Raw genomic sequence first — 15,886 nt, forward strand, 5'->3', positions numbered from 1 at the left:
TTGTTTTATCGGGCCAGGCCCCATGTAAGCCGCCCCGAGTCCCTTCGGGGAGATGGGGCGGGGTATAAAAATAAAGTTATTATTATTATTATTATTATTTTTCATGCGTCTGGAATGATTATATTTAGTTTGTTACCATTGTTCTATTCTGTATATTAGCTAGTAATAGGACAACTTTATCTCTACGTGTATTCATAGATTTCTGTGTACTTTTAAGGAAGACCTACTGGCTGGGCAAAGGGCCTTCAGGTGACCCCCTCTCAGCCCCCTATTTGATCCATTTCCAATTGGGTTTCCCTTGAGATGACTTAAAGGGCGAGGGGCAGGTGTGCTGGGAAGGCCAAGGCGGTCACACCTGTCCCGGCTCTTCTGAGGCCCAAGAAGGGCTACCTGTCGCAGGAGAAGAAGGAGAGCCCAGCGAGGTCCGGATTGTGGCCTCCTTCCTAGGAACAGGGCCCCGCATTGCTCTTGCCTGAGGAAGGCCCCGAGATTGTCCGCTCCCTGGCAAAGAAATCAACACCTTGTCTTCCATGTGGGTCAGAGAGTGGTGTGCTTGCATTTCCAAGAGCGGATCCAAGGCTTGCTGCTGGCTCAGCTGAAGGCGGGGAGGGTTTGACCAGGCTGGATTCCAGGGAGGCTTTTGTCCGAGTGAGAACGAAGGAGGGGGACGAATACAAAACGACCCATTTGGGAAACATCCATGCCAACTGTAAAAAGGTAAAGGTTTCCCCTGACGTTAAGTCCAGTCATGTCTGACTCTGGGGGTTGGTGCTCATCTCCATTTCTAAGCCAAAGAGCAGGCGTTGTCCGTAGACACCTCCAAGGTCATCTTGTTTGCTGTGTCATACAATAAAATAATAATAATAATAATTATTATTATTATTATTGGGGTTTGTATGCCTATGGCTTTCTCTGAAAGTGCTGATGCAATCTGTCCCACTGAAAATGTATTAAAGACGTGTATTTGTATGAATTTTATATGTGGTACGCCACTTTGAATCCCACCCATGGGAGAAAAGTGCGATAGAAATGTAATAATAATAATAATAATGGTTCAAAAAGTATTCATGCCCGCTGCCCCCCAGTCCTGCCTGGATCCCATACCCCAGACCCTTCAGAGTCATAGCCTGGTCTCTCTCGGGACTGGTTGGGAGAGGGACTGACTGGCAGTGGCTGACCCTTGGCACCTGGACCCTTGTTGTTCCCTTCATCCAGCCAAGGAGAACCCTCTACATTTTGCTGCATCCATCACAAGCACAGAGATGTTTCTGCAGGGAAACCCGTTTATTCAGGAGAAGCCTTCCTCCGCAACCGTTACCCTCCCACACTTCCGTGCCGACCTCCCCTCCACCATCATCATCTTCATTATCACCATCATCACCATCATCCCCTCTCCTTCCTCCTCCCTGGTTCCCTGGCAAAAAAAGAGCTTTTCAGAGGCAGCTTAACTGTAGTATCAAAATTACAAAAGGTGAGAAGCCTCAGCAGGTGAGGGCCTTAGAAAGGGGCAGCGAAGAAGCAGCAGCGTGGTGAGACGAGATGGGGGGGGGGGGGCATTTGCAGCAAAGGGGTGCGTGAGGCAGGCCGGAAAGGGGCGAAGGGGGGGGGGGCACTTGGGAAAGCAGCAGAGGCACTTGGGAACAAAGAGCAGCAGCACCGGCGGTGGAAGAGGAGACACTTATGGGGGGGGGCATAGAAGAAAGGCTTGCATCCCCCTCCCCAAGGTCCCCTTGCATTAAGGCAAAACCATTGTCAAAGTGGGAAAAGTGGGAGGGGGAGAGAGACGCAGCTCGTCTCATTGCACGGTCTGGAGAAGAGAGGACCCCCGCCCCTCCCCAAGAAAGGCACATGGAAGATTCTGGAAAGGAAAGGCAAAAGAGTGGGGAGTGGGCTTGATCCCCTCCAGAAAAAGGCAGTCCGGACTCGCATGACCCCTCTGGACGGGGCATGGGGAGGGGTGTCTCTGAGGCTTGACCAACACGCAAGCCTTGGCTGTGCGGCAACAGGAGCAGTCCTTGGGGCGCTCCGTGCGCCTACTCGGGTGGGTGGCATCCTTAAATAGGGGGCGGCAGGCGGGTGGGTGGGCGGCGGTGGGAGGGAGATGGGGGGCAGGCGGTCGGGCGGCCCCCTCAGTTCTGCCCTTCGTCCCGCAGCTCCGAGGGCAGGAACTTGTACTGCTGCTGCCGGATCATGGCCAGCTTCTTGCGCGCCTCCTCCAGCTCCCGCTCCTTGCGCAGCATCTCCTCCTGCGCCGCGATGATCTGCAAACGGAAGACGGGAAAGACTCTCAATAAGAGGACGAACCCACAGCGTGAGGCTGCAGCTCAAAAGGCCAATGCCATTCTAGGCTGCATTCAGAAGACTCAAGTGCAGGCCCGGGCCAATCTCAGCCCTCCCTCCAGGTGTGAAGCATAAATCTGTTATGTACACCAAGTCTTATAACAATTATAGCCGTCTGGCAAGTGAAAGGGGCCGGGCTGTGGCGCAGGCTGGTTAGCAGCCAGCTGCAATAAATCACTCTGACTATGAGGTCATGAGTTCGAGGCCAGCCCGTGGCGGGGGGAGCACCCGTCAATTAAAAAAAATAAAAAATAGCCCCTGCTCGTTGCTGACCTAGCAACCCGAAAGATAGTTGCATCTATCAAGTAGGAAATTTAGGTACCACTTATATGTGGGGAAGGAGCCCCGGTGGCGAAGTGCGTTAAAGCACTGAGCTGGAGACCTAAAGGTCCCAGGTTCAAATCCCGGGAGTGGAGTGAGTGCCCGCTGTTAGCTCCAGCTCCTGCCAACCTAGCAGTTCGAAAACATGCAAATGTGAGTAGATCAATAGGTACCGCTCTGGTGGGAAGGTAACAGCGCTCCATGCAGTCATGCTGGCCACATGACCTTGGAGGTGCCTACGGACAACGCTGGCTCTTCGGCTTAGAAATGGAGATGAGCACCAACCCCCAGAGTCAGACATGACTGGACTTAATGTCAGGGGAAACCTTTACCTTTACTATATGTGGGGAGGCTAATTTAACTAAATTTATGACACCATAAAAATCACCCAGCCGCCGTTGGAATGAGGAAGTTGCCGTCACAGTGGATGATGAAGCAGCTGCTCCCTCTGTGGCTGGAATCAAGCATACCCTCAGGAAGCTGGGAGCGGAAGAAGGTTTAAATTGCCTCTGCGTCTGTCTCTGTCTCTGTTCTATGTTTATATGGCATTGAATGTTTGCCTTATATGTGTACAATGTGATCCGCCCTGAGTCCCCTTCGGGGTGAGAAAGAAGGGCGGAATATAAATACTGTAAATAAAATAAATAAATAATGTTTTCTAGTCACTTATGTATTTTCCCTGTAGGTCCACCACACCATTGTATTTCCATCTGAGGAATATTTACTTTTGGAGAATTTGATGTCAATTGAATTCTGTGAATTTCATATTTTTCCACTTGAGGAAGACTTTTTTTTTTTTTTTAGTAAATAAATTTTTATTGTGCTCTTATATCTTGCATGAAATACAGTGTCATGACCAGTACAAGACAAAACTGAACATAGATAGTGGACATAAAAAAACCCCTCCCATCTTGACAGACACAAACCAAAAGAAAAGAAAAAAAAAAAAAAAAAAAAAAAAAGAACCAAAACCAAGACACACATATACATTAAAATTGACTTCCATCTATTATCTAGTGTTATTATTATTTTTTCCTTGATACATTCGATATTATTCTATTTCCTCTTAAGTTCAGTCCTTCTTTTGGTCTGAGGCCTAATTCTCGCCCAATGTTACTCATCCAAAGTATATACTTATCATCTATATTATCACCTTAAAGTTTTCATTTCTTAGGTAGTCTTTCATTGGCTCCCAGTTTGTCGCTTTTCTTGGTTTGCCCTGTGTGTTTGATAGTAAGTATGTCAATTTATCCATGTTCATAATTTCCAAAATTTTATTAAACCAGGCATTTATTTCTGGTCTGATTTTCGTTCTCCATTCTTTTGCGTATACTAATCTTGCTGCCGTAGTTAGGTAGCAGAATAGGATTTCTTTGTTTCTATCCTCCAAGTCTAGCATTCCTAATAACAGTATCTTGGGATCTAGATTAATCTTGATTGACAGGATTTTTTGTATATTTTGATGTATTTCTTTCCAGAACTCCTTGGCTCTCTTACAGGTCCACCAACAATGATAGTAGGAGCCTTCCTGATCTCCACATTTCCAGCATTTATTGGAGGTTTTTTTATAAATTTTGGAGAGTTTTTGGGGGGTTAGGTGCCATCTAAAAAAAATTTTGATCCAGTTTTCTTTAAGATCTACCGAGTATGTGTATTTTAGTCTTTTATTCCAACATTTTTCCCACTCTTCTAATTTAATTGGGTACCCAATATTTCTCGCCCATTTGGTCATGCATTCTTTGATGCTGACTTGCTCTGTATTCCACTCTAATATTTTTTTATAAATTTTCGATATAATTTTGGATTCTAATTGTATAATTTTATCCCAGCATGTTTCTTTGTCTTCGAATCCTATCTTCTTGTCTATATTAAAGTACTCTTTAATTTGGGCATATTGGAACCACCCTATGTTCTTAAAATCCTGACTTAGCATTTCCTGTGTTTTGGGTTCAAAAATTCCCTTTTCTTTGGTCAATATATCCTTATATTTTGGCCAGAGTATTCCTCCCATTTCTCTTCTTTGACATGCCTCTAAGGGGGAAACCCATAGAGGTGTTTTCAGGAAAATCCTTCTCTTATACTTATCCCAGATCTTTATTAGGGATGACCGAATAAAATGATCCCCAAAGTTTCTGTCTATTTTTCTTTTTTCATACCATAAATAGGCATGCCATCCAAAGCGGAGGTCTGCTCCTTCTAGCGTCAATAATTTCGTTTTTTTTAGCGTAGTCCAATCTCGAATCCACATTAATCCGCAGGCCTCGTGATATAATTGTAAATCTGGGAGTGCCAGTCCCCCTCTTTTTTTTTCGTCAATCATGTATACTCTTTTAATTCTAGGTTTTTTGTTTGACCAAATAAATTTGTTTATATCTTTGTTCCATTTTTTGAATCTAACTGCATTTCTAATTATCGGGATGCATTGAAATAAGAAAAGCATCTTCGGTAGGATTGTCATTTTCATTGCCGCTATTCTCCCCATGAATGATAGTTTCTGATCTTTCCAGGTTGCTAAATACTTCTGAATATCCTTCCATCTCGTATCGTAATTGTTTTCTATCAGTTGTGAGTTCTTGGCTGTCAATATTATGCCTAAGTATTTTATTTTTTTACTAACTTTAATTCCGGAAACTGTTGTTAATTCGAACTGTCTTTTCACAGTCATATTCTTTGTTAGGAAGGTGGTCTTGTCTTTGTTTATTTTAAGTCCTGAAATTTTCCCGAAATTTTCTAGTTTATTTAGCCAATTGCCTACCGTTCTGACTGGCTCTTCTATGATACAAATTAGGTCATCGGCATAAGCCTTAATCTTATATTGTTCCTTTCTAATTTTTGCTCCCTTTAATTCTGTGTCCTCTCTGATTGAATTAATTAATGTTTCTAATGCAAAGATGAATAGTAAAGGGGAGAGTGGGCAGCCCTGCCTGGTTCCTTTTGAGATTTTGAATTTTTTTGATTCTATTGAATTTATTCTTATTGTGGCCTCTTGTATTTCATATATTTTGTTGATAGCATTATTGAATCTATATCCCATATCTAATTCATTAATTAATATTTTAAAAAAATCCCAATTTAAACTGTCGAAAGCCTTTTCCATGTCAATCGCTAATAGAGCTATTTCTTCCTTGTTACTTTTTTCGTAATATTCAATGATATCTACAATTTCCCTTACATTATCTTTTAGTTGTCTCCCTGGAAGGAAACCTGATTGTTCTTCTTTTATCCAGTCCTTTAGAACTTCTTTCAATCTGTCCGCTAAGATGCTTGTAAATATTTTATAATCTTGATTCAAAAGTGAAATAGGTCTATAATTCTTCACGTTTTGGGGATCTTGACCTTCTTTATGAATCATTGTAATTGTAGCGAGTTTCCACGAATCTGGAATTTCATTGTTATCTAGGATCCTATTCATAATTTTTTTTAAATAAGGGGTTAGTTCGTCAATGAAGACTTTATAATATATCCCCGTGAGTCCATCTGGGCCTGGTGCTTTGTTCCCATCTATTTTTCTAATTATTTTTTTGATTTCTTGCTCAGAAATTTCTTTATTTAATTTTTCCCTTTGTTGATCCGTTATTTTGGCTAGTTTTTGCTTGCCTATAAAACTCATAATTTCCTCCTTTTTTATTTGGTCCTTGGTATATAATTTACTGTAAAATTTGTTGAACTGTTTAACTATCTCTTGTTCTGTAGTGTAATGTTTACCTTCTGCTTTTATTTCTGTTATATGTTGGGATTGTTTTTTCCTTCTAATTCTCCAAGCCAACCATCTACCTGGTTTATTGGCGTGCTGAAAATGTTGTTGTTTAATATACCTTAGTTTTTTTTCCAATTCTTCCAATTCTAGATTTGTCTTTTGTTTCTTAAAGATTTCTAGTTCTTGTTTTATTCTTTTGTCTCCTGGGGCTTCTTTTAACCTTTTTTCCTTAATTTTAATTTCCTCTAAGACTTTGTTGAGAGCTTCTCTTCTCTGCTTATTTTTTTGAGCAGTCTGTTGTATAAAGTGACCCCGCATTACCGCCTTACTGGCTTCCCATACTATTTGCTGCGCTACTTCATCTGAGTCATTTATCTTAAAATATTCCTTAATAATTTTCTTATTCTTTATAATATCCTCCTCTGATTTTAGCAAATTGCCATTTAGTCTCCAGGTTCGTGTTTTCTGGGTTTTGTTTATTATAAATTCTATTGGGCAGTGGTCTGAGTAGTTTCTCGGCATAATTCTAATTTTTGAAATTTTGGGTATAAGTGAAGTTGACATCCATGTCATGTCTATACGGGACCATGACTTATGCCTGTTAGAGAAAAATGTGTAATCTTTTTCTAGCTGATGGTGGATTCTCCAGGCATCTTTTAGGTCCCAATCTTGTAGTAGTTTTTGGAAATTTATCGGTAATTTTCCATTTTTTAATTTCTTACCTCCATTACCGTCTCCTTTTTTATCTAAGTCCGGATCTATTATCCCATTGAAGTCTCCCATTATTATTAATTCTTCAAATTCTTGTTCAGCTATTTTATCTTTTAATGTGTTAATAAAATTTGTTTTAGGGCCGGTTGGAGTGTATACATTACATACCAGGAGTATTTTGTTATAGATTTTAATTTTTACTCCAATCATTCTCCCCTCCTCATCTTTGAAAGCCAATTCTGATATCCATTTGGGGTTTACATATGTAACTACCCCTCTTTTTTTTTCGGGAGCTGATGAGATATATTCATTTCCGATACTTTTATTGATTAAGTGCCCAGCATGTCTCTGGTGGATATGGGTCTCCTGAAGAGACACTACATCAAATTTGCATCTTTTAAGGTGATTGAATAAAATTTTCCTTTTATTTGGTGAATTTAAACCATTAATATTATTTACATAACCTTTTAATTCCATAATTTAGGGTTGATTGGCTGCCTCCTCCCCCCGTAGCTCCATTTCCTGGGTTTGTGAATTAGTCTCGGGTGTTGGTGAATTAGTTTCAGTCTTTTCTGGAGAGAACATTCTGGGTTTCTTTCTCTTCCTTTCACTGTCTTGTCCGGTTTTGATGGGATCCACTGTTTCTTCCATTAGTTTTTCATAAAAGTCTTTGGCTTTGTCCTCAGTTGTCAGCCAAAATCTCTCCTCTTTATATGTTGTCATGATACCTTCCCTCCTCTCCCATCTAAATTTGATCTGTCTTTTTTTCAGCTCCTCAGTGAGGAAGAGATATTTTCTTCTTTTTTGTATTGTACTTGTGGGAAATTCTTTAAGTATTGTCACTTTTTCTCCTTTGTATCTAATAGTATTTTTACTACTGCTTTTGAGTACTTCCTCCCTGACTTTTCTCTTTGAGAACTGTACTATTGCATCTCTAGGTACATGATTCTTTTTTGAGAAATTTGTTGTTATTCTAAAGGTTCGGTCAATGTTTTCTTCCATCTCTTCATCAGTAATTTGGATCAGGTCTGCCAGTAATTGGGTTATTACTAGCTTCAAATTTTCTCTTGGCTCTTCTGGGAGGTTTCTAATTCTTATTTGGAGGTCTAATTCTTTTTGTTCAATTTTTTCCTGTCTTGCTTCTAGTTTTGCGTTTTTCATTTCCAAAATGTCTATTTTTCTTTCAAGTTTGTCCTGTTTCTTTTCCATTTTATGTTCCTCTTGTTTGATTTCTTTAATACTCTTTTGAATATCCTTCATTTCCTTTTTCATTCCTATTAGTTCCTCCGATAAGTCCCTCTGTATGTTTAGCATTTGCTCTTGGAATGATCTTTGATTTTCTGTAATTTTCTGAAGTTCTTTCATAATGTCCTTTAGATTTGGGTCCCCCGGCAATGAGTTTCTTCTTTCAAACACTTTTCTATCCTCCATCCTTCCCTTCTGTGTCGCCATTTTTATTATTATTTTTTTTTTTTTTGATTATCTCTATTGGTTGGATTAATTGTGATGGGTAGTGGGTAAAGTCTTTAGGTCCTAATTTTAATTGGGTCCACTATTCTGTAAGATAAACCTATGGGGTATGATCTTTTAAGCTCACTCTAGAGCCTTCTGGTTGATGATCCCTTCTCCCACCTTCTTTTCTGTCCCTCCTTCCGTTCGTCTGCTTCTCCTCCTCGTCTGTCCTCTCCCCTCCGTCTGCTTCTCGTCCTCGTCAACGTCTACTTCTCGTCCTGGGTCCTGTCCTTATTCCTCGTCCGCCTCTCCTTCTCGTCCTCGTCAGCGTCTGCTTCTCGTCCTGGGTCCTGTCCTTATTCTTCGTCCTCTTCCCCTTCTGGCTCCGTTTGGGTTCCGTCTGAACTTATGTTTATTTATTATTATTATTATTATTTTTGTCCGTTGTAGATCTGCCGCTCGAGTTTCTTTGCGTTTTAACCTATCTGGAATGCCTTTACCTCGCTGTTGCTCTTAATGTGAATCGCCTTCCCTTCTCGGGCTCTCCGTCGCCCTCTGCCCGGGCTGCTTGCTATTGCTCCTTCTGGTCCGTCTCCTTTTGTCTCCCCTTCCTGTTGTGCGCTGCTGAAATCTTGCCGGATTCCTCCTCTAGCCGAGCCCAATATAACACGTGCTGACTACAGGGCTCTGTTGGAACCTTGCCAAAGTTCGCCCGGCTCTCTACTCGACTGCTCCTGAGACACAACAATCCTCTCAAGGTCAGCTGCGGCGCTCTGATCTGATCTCTTAAGGGCGAGGTATTAATCTCTCAAGGCTCTTTTTTCTTTTTTTTCCCCCCCTTCCTTGCCTGGCGTGTACAGGTATTTTTTTTCCCCAATTCCCTGGGTTGCTTATATTTCTACAGGGTTAAACCCTCTGGTTTTCTTTAAGTTAAGTTGCCTGTTTGTCTGTTTGTCTGTTTATCAACCTTCTTGGTTGGTCCCTTAATTGTTGGCTATTTGTCGCTTCGTCCCGTCCGCCACCCTAGGACCCTCGTCCGGACCCCCTGGGCTGCTCTCCTTGAGGGAAAACAGTTCTCTGGGGTCGTCGGCGGGGCTCCAGAGGTTTAGTTGGGTTTAGTATTCTTTGAAGCTGCGTCTTTTATATTTGGGCTTCGCTTAAGCTCCCCTTAAGTTCCTTCCTTTTCTTTTGTACCAACGGCCTCAGATTCTAAACCTCTGTTCTTCTATTCCTGAAAATGCCTTTTCTCATACACCAGTTATAGATTTCTGTTTCATGAACTCACGTTTCATGTGTCGTCTTTTCCTCTTTTTTTTTTTAATGAAAAGTACGGCTAGGCAGGCTGTTTGCGGGAACGGATCACCGCCCGCGCGGCTTTGTCCCCGTCCGCTGCCCCCTGTCCCTCGTCCGGACCCCTTTGGCTGCTCTCCTTGAGGGAGAACAACTCTCAGGGATCTTCTATGGGGCACCAAGGGGGTTAGCTGCCTCCTGAGCCTCGATCCGCTCAGGAGGGGGAGCTTTTAGCTCTACCTGGACGTTCTGAGAAGCCGGTGCTCAAAGAGCCCTCAGCCAGCCGCCATGTCGCCGTACCCGGAAGTTTAGTCCACTTGAGGAAGACTTTTGATAGTCGAAACCGGTCTGGGAATTGGAAATCCTTTGTGTGGAAATCCTTCTCACAGGAGGGTAAGGACTCTGCGCCCTCAAAGAGAAGCCCCTTGCAAATCATATAGGGTTGTTTCCTTGGGATTCTTATTGAATGACTATATGTTTTGCTTGCCAGACGGCTATAATTGTTATAAGACTTTGTGTACATAACAGATTTATGCTTCACTGTACATGTCTATTAATATTGGGTTAAAAAATCACTGTAATTGATATACTTCTGTTTGTAGAAATAGATTGAAACAGCAGGAAAAAGGGTCAGAGCTGTTTAATACTGGACTACATTGCTTCCTAGGAGTCCAGTGGAGTCTCCTTCTCTGGAGGTTCTAAGCAAAGGCTGGACGTCCCTCTGTCAGGAGGGATTGGATTCTTGGCGGAAGGGGGTTGGACTGGATGGTCTTTGGGGGTCTCTTTTAACTCTATGGTGACCAGAGCCAGTGAGAGCCAGGGTTGGGGGGCTGTGCTGTCCTCCCCCTTGAGGGACAACTCACCTGCGCGATGCCCCCCACCATCTTCTCCTTCACCACCACCGTCTCGTTCTCGTGGTCCTGGAAAGCGGCCGCCTTCTGAGCCGCCTTCACCAGGTTGTCGGACGCTCTCTTCACAGCGTTGCCGGCCGCCTGGTCAAGAGAGAGAGAGAGGACTCAGAGGAAGGAAGGAAGGAAGGAAGGAAGGAAGGAAGGAAGGAAGGAAGGAAGGAAAGAAGGGAGGGCGGGCCAATGCCCAGAAGAGCCAGGGCCTCCGCACAATGGACAGGTAAGGGGACCACCTATGCTGGGATCCTCCCAGAAGGCCCCTCTGCTTCTTAGGTCGATGAGGCTCAAGGTGTTTTGCTTCCTGATGGAATAGAGAGGTCTTCTCCCCTTCATCCCATGCATCTTTGTTTTAGATTTTTAAATTTTTATTTATATAAATATTGGGTTGTTGTATGTCTTTCAGGCTGTGTGGCCATGTCCCACATCTATGGCAGGCGAAACGTCAGGAGAGAATGCTTCTGGAACATGGCCACACAGCCCGAAAGACATACAACAACCCTGTGATCCCGGCCATGAAAGCCTTCGACAACATATATAAATATTGGTATAAGAATTACAACTAAAACAGTTACCAAAACAAAGAAAATAAAAATGAATGATCCCTCCTTCTCCACACCATCTAGAGCATCTGTTGTCACTCACTGTGAAGGCTTAAACACTTCCACTGACAATTGTTTATTTTATTTATTGATATATTGTTTTCCTTTGTGGTTCCAGCCCCTGATACAGGGCCAACACATATTAGTTTAGTTTCCATTGGGTCTGCCTTATCAATTGAGAATGGTTTGAAGCTTACTGAGGACTGAAAGTTCTTAACCAAAAATGAAGTGTCACCACCAGAAGGCCTGACTGAGGCCGAAAAGTTAAAAAGTTATTACAAAATGGGATCCAGTATAAATATATATGCTAACAATGGTTTTGCTAAGCTTCTGTAAACCATCACTTGCAAAAAAGGGGGGAATAATGCAGCAACTCTTGAATATTTTATTTTAAAACCCTAAAAATCCTTTACTTAGATAACCCTTACCCAAAAATCTTGTTTTTTCATGAAAGTGTTGACAGGACATGTTCTGCCTGACATTTGCTCTTTGCTCACAATGTAAGGTCATGCAAACTGCAGTAATGATTTGGCTGCTGGATGATGCATACGTGGGATGAACTATGAACACTGCACCTGAGAATAGTGTATATGTGGAGCAAACTATGGACACTTCACCTGATGTAATGGGTAATGAGTTATATATGTTACAAAGCAACTACGCATGTCCAAAAGGATTATAATAGTCAGCAAATTCCATTGTCAGTTAGCTTTCTGCGCATGCTTCTGTAAAATTATATAAATTGGAAAGCCACTACAGGCGAGGTGTGGCATTGCGTTTTCTGGGCATTAGCTAACATTGTCACCTGCTCTTGGCCAAAAGTAAACTATCTTGAAGACAACTTCTGCTGTCAGTCTGCTTTCTTCACCCGCGTCCAAACAAAATTCCGCAACAAGAGGAATGAAAGAAAGAAGGGAGGGCGGGCCAATGCCCAGAAGAGCCAGGGCCTCAGCACCATGGACAGGTGAGGGGACCACCTATGCTGGGATCCTCCCAGAAGGCCCCTCTGCTTCTTAGGTCGATGAGGCTCAGGGTGTTTTGCTTCCTGATGGAATAGAGAGGTCATCTCCCCTTCATCCCATGCATTTTTGTTTCAGATTTTTAATTTTCATTTATATAAACATTGGTATAAGAATTACAACTAAAACAGTTACTAAAACAAAGAAAATCAATATGAATGATCCCTCCTTCCCCACACTGCCTAAAGTGTCTGTTGTCACTCACTGTGATCCATATACTCTGTAATTGCTACCCTTGTAAGTTCCTTAAATTATTCCCCTTGCAGCTTCCCTAAAATCCACTTTCTTTTGCCTTCCTTTCAAAGTATACAAAGGCCAGCTTCCATTCGTCCCAAGAATCTTCCATGTGGCTTTCGTAAAAAACATTTAAAATTTGGTAGATATTTGTAATTACAAAATTGTAAGCCAATCACTAAAAGGGTTAAATGGATAAAATGGCTCAGCAAAAGCTGTAATTCAAACTAAGCAGGTATGCCTGTAGCTTGTGAGTAGGCCTCAGTGTGAGAAAAGCCTCAGTGTGAGAAAGGCCTCAATGTGAGAAGCTTTAGTGAGAGAAGCTCCAGTGTGAAGGCTTCTGTGTGTAAAGCTACTGTGTGAATCTCCTGTGTAAGTTCAATGTGAGAGGAGGCTCTGTGAGAGTGAAGCTTTTTATCTACATGAGAAAGAAGCCCAGAGTGGAAGCAAAGAAGGAAGTAGAAAGAACTTTATTTGTGTTATGGAAGCCTTGTTTTTGTAAATAGTGCATCCATATTATTTTGCTTCAAAGAAAAGCCTCCTAAGGAAGAGATAACATTGGTCTGTTCCGTCCTTTTTATCACTTTTGGCTACTGGTGCTGGGTCACACTGCTGCTAATAAGTTACTCAGCTGTGTGTTTCTGGGGAGGGTCTTTTGTTAATAAGCCCACTCACCCAACACCTTTATTACCCCTTTGTTTGTTGGATGCCCCTCTCTGCGTCAAGACACTGGACACACACAGAGATGAGGGTCGGCATTAGGGACGGTTCTACCAAAAGTAGGGACCCTTTTTCTTTTGACTGTCTATTGTTTTATCAGAGGTGAATTACCTGCAATAGTAAAGGTAAGTCTTTACCCTTTTAAAACCTTACTGGAGCATCTTCTCTCTAGTTCCCTACCACAGGCTCATATATACCCATATATACTCGAGTATAAGCCAACTCAAATATATACCCGAGTATAAGCCAACCTAATTTTACCACAAAAAAACTGGGATAATTTATTGTCCTGAGTATAAGCCGAGGGTGGGAAATGAAGCAGCTGCTGGTAAATTTCAAAATAAAAATAGATACCAATAAAATTACATTAATCGAGGCATCAATAGATTAAATAATGTATACATAGGGATACAAATATACATGTAGATGGATCTATATGTATATAGGATTTGCAAAGACCTGAAAACATATGAGGTGAAAATTCATATATAAAATTAAAGCAGATAGATAGATAGAGATATATAAGTACATAGGGATTGCAAATGCATGCAGGGGGTTAATGCCTATATATCTGTAAGAGAGATTAACAAGTATTTCAGGGGGAAATGCTTTTATAAGATTAATGGATATATATATATCTATATCTTCTTCCTGACTTGCAAGGGCGTCCTTCCCTTTTCAAAACATTCCCTTGGTTAAGAGCGAGGGAGGCTTTGAAAAAGAAAACACACTGACAAGGGAGGGTAAAAGAGTATATACGGTATATATATATATAGAGAGAGAGCACAGGCTCCACAGCCCCCTGTCCTCCTAGAGAAGCCCAATACATTCCCCCCAGACGACCCCTCCTTCTCTGGGCTCACCTGCAGGCGCCGCATGGCTTCGGAGTCCTGGTCCGCCTTGACCTTGCAGGCCACCAGCAGCTGGGCCGTGGAGGCCGCCACTTGCTTGGCCGAAGAGATGAGCTTCTCCTCGCTGGCGTGGCCTTGCACCGCCGCATTGGCCGCCTCACACAGGTTGTTCGTGGCCGCAGCCACCATCCGGGCCTGGATTGTGGGAGAGAAAGAAAGAGTGAGGAGGGGAGAGGCAAAAAGGGGGGCTGGGGACCCCAATTCCCGAGCGGTGGCTGAGAGAACGCAACCCAGGATCAGCTCCTGTTGTGCAACGTGCCTCTCTAGAGGGCAGGGTCGGAAAATGGAAACCTATTTCAAATATCACTTCAAATTGTTGAGGCCCAGTGTTGTGACTCAGCTTGGATCTAGGATTAAATCTGATGAGGAAAGAGGGATTCAGGTTCAGAATCGGCCTGAAAGGCCTGTAGTTTTGGAAGATGAGGAACAGAGGGTACAAGTTCAGTTTCCCACAGGGAGGGGTGGAGTTGATGACCCTGAAACTACTAAAGACAGCCAGGTACAAACTGACATGGGAAAGGAGGAAGGGAGGATAAAAGGCTCCCAGCTTGATAATGAGCCTCAGAGAAATAACGAGCAAGCTGACCTTGATGGGATGGGCTCCTTAGATAGAGCTGAGCTTTTGGAATTGAGGGTACGGCATAGTGTAAGGATTGCAAACAGACGGGGGGAGGTGCGAGGGCAGAGAAATGCTTTCATGTTTGGCAGAGAGTGTTCAGTTAAAAGGGGTGCTTTGGGGAAAAGCTGTTGTCAAGACAACTTTCTCCCTACCGGAGAGGCGAACTCCAGTTTCCCTGCTGTGGAGTTTGTGTGCTATACCAAGGTGATTCAAGGCTGAGGTGCGACACACAGTGTCCAAATATTTCTAGTCTCCATCCCAATCATAAACCAGAAACCAGGAGATTTAAAATACAATAGTTCAATCTGCAGTCTCCGTGGATGTAACTGAAGCAGCTGCCTCTCCCTGTTTAATGGGTTCTTTTCAACCTGTGAAGCCCGAGGACGTGGACATGATCTTGGGTGAGATGAAGGCGACTACCTGTTCCCTGGACCCTTGCCCATCCTGGCTAATGAAACTGGCCAGGGGAGGACTGGAAGAAGTGTGAAGGTGCTGGTCAATGCCTCCTTGACCCAGGGTGTAATGCCTTCTAGTTTCAAGGGGGTGTAACAAAGTGTGATTTTTTTAGTTTACAGGTGTCATGTTTAATTGCATTTTAAAAGGGTCAATATTTCAGTTACTCTGCACTCATGAGTTGGTTGCCATGGAGATGTGGGTGGAGCCAACTGCCGTTTTTGGTGGAGAAGTACAGGTTTGAAAAAGAAGCAGTTAGTCTGTGCCCTGATGAGGTACAGTGAAGACTGATCCTCAGTTGAAGGGATCAGGGAGACTCAAATGCTTATTTTTGAGTCAATTTAAAATAGGTTTGGTGACTTATTTTAAGGTAGTCTGTCTCCTGATGAGGAACAGATAATCTGTGATTGTAATTCACAGGGTGACTGCAGTTTAGAGAAGTAAAGAAAGAAGTGACATTTTAAGAAGTTTGAAACACCTAATTCTAGCCTTGCAACTGTTAACCAAAGTGCCTCTAAAGAGAAAGTTACTGTAACCATTAAGCTTTGTGCCAGAATAAACGTGTTATTGTTCTTTTAAACATCTCAGCTTCTGTCATATATATTACCATCA

The 15,886-nt window shown here is 42.7% G+C and overlaps 1 protein-coding gene across 4 annotated transcripts in view; it reads right to left on the reverse strand.

Moving 5' to 3' along the window:
* Positions 1-1,265: 1,265 nt before the first annotated feature.
* tln1 (talin 1) overlaps positions 1,266-15,886 on the reverse strand; it is a 124,328-nt gene continuing 109,707 nt past the window's right edge. For all 4 annotated transcript variants that reach the window (XM_062972672.1, XM_062972674.1, XM_062972671.1 and 1 more), the window contains 3 exons: positions 14,155-14,337; positions 10,675-10,803; positions 1,266-2,261 (listed from right to left, as the gene is read on the reverse strand). In XM_062972672.1, coding sequence (XP_062828742.1) covers positions 2,130-2,261; positions 10,675-10,803; positions 14,155-14,337 — 444 coding nt within the window. In that variant the 3' untranslated portion in view covers positions 1,266-2,129. The remainder of the gene's footprint in view (positions 2,262-10,674; positions 10,804-14,154; positions 14,338-15,886) is intronic.

This window comes from Anolis carolinensis, chromosome 2, assembly GCF_035594765.1.
Source record: "Anolis carolinensis isolate JA03-04 chromosome 2, rAnoCar3.1.pri, whole genome shotgun sequence".
NCBI lineage: Eukaryota > Metazoa > Chordata > Lepidosauria > Squamata > Dactyloidae > Anolis > Anolis carolinensis.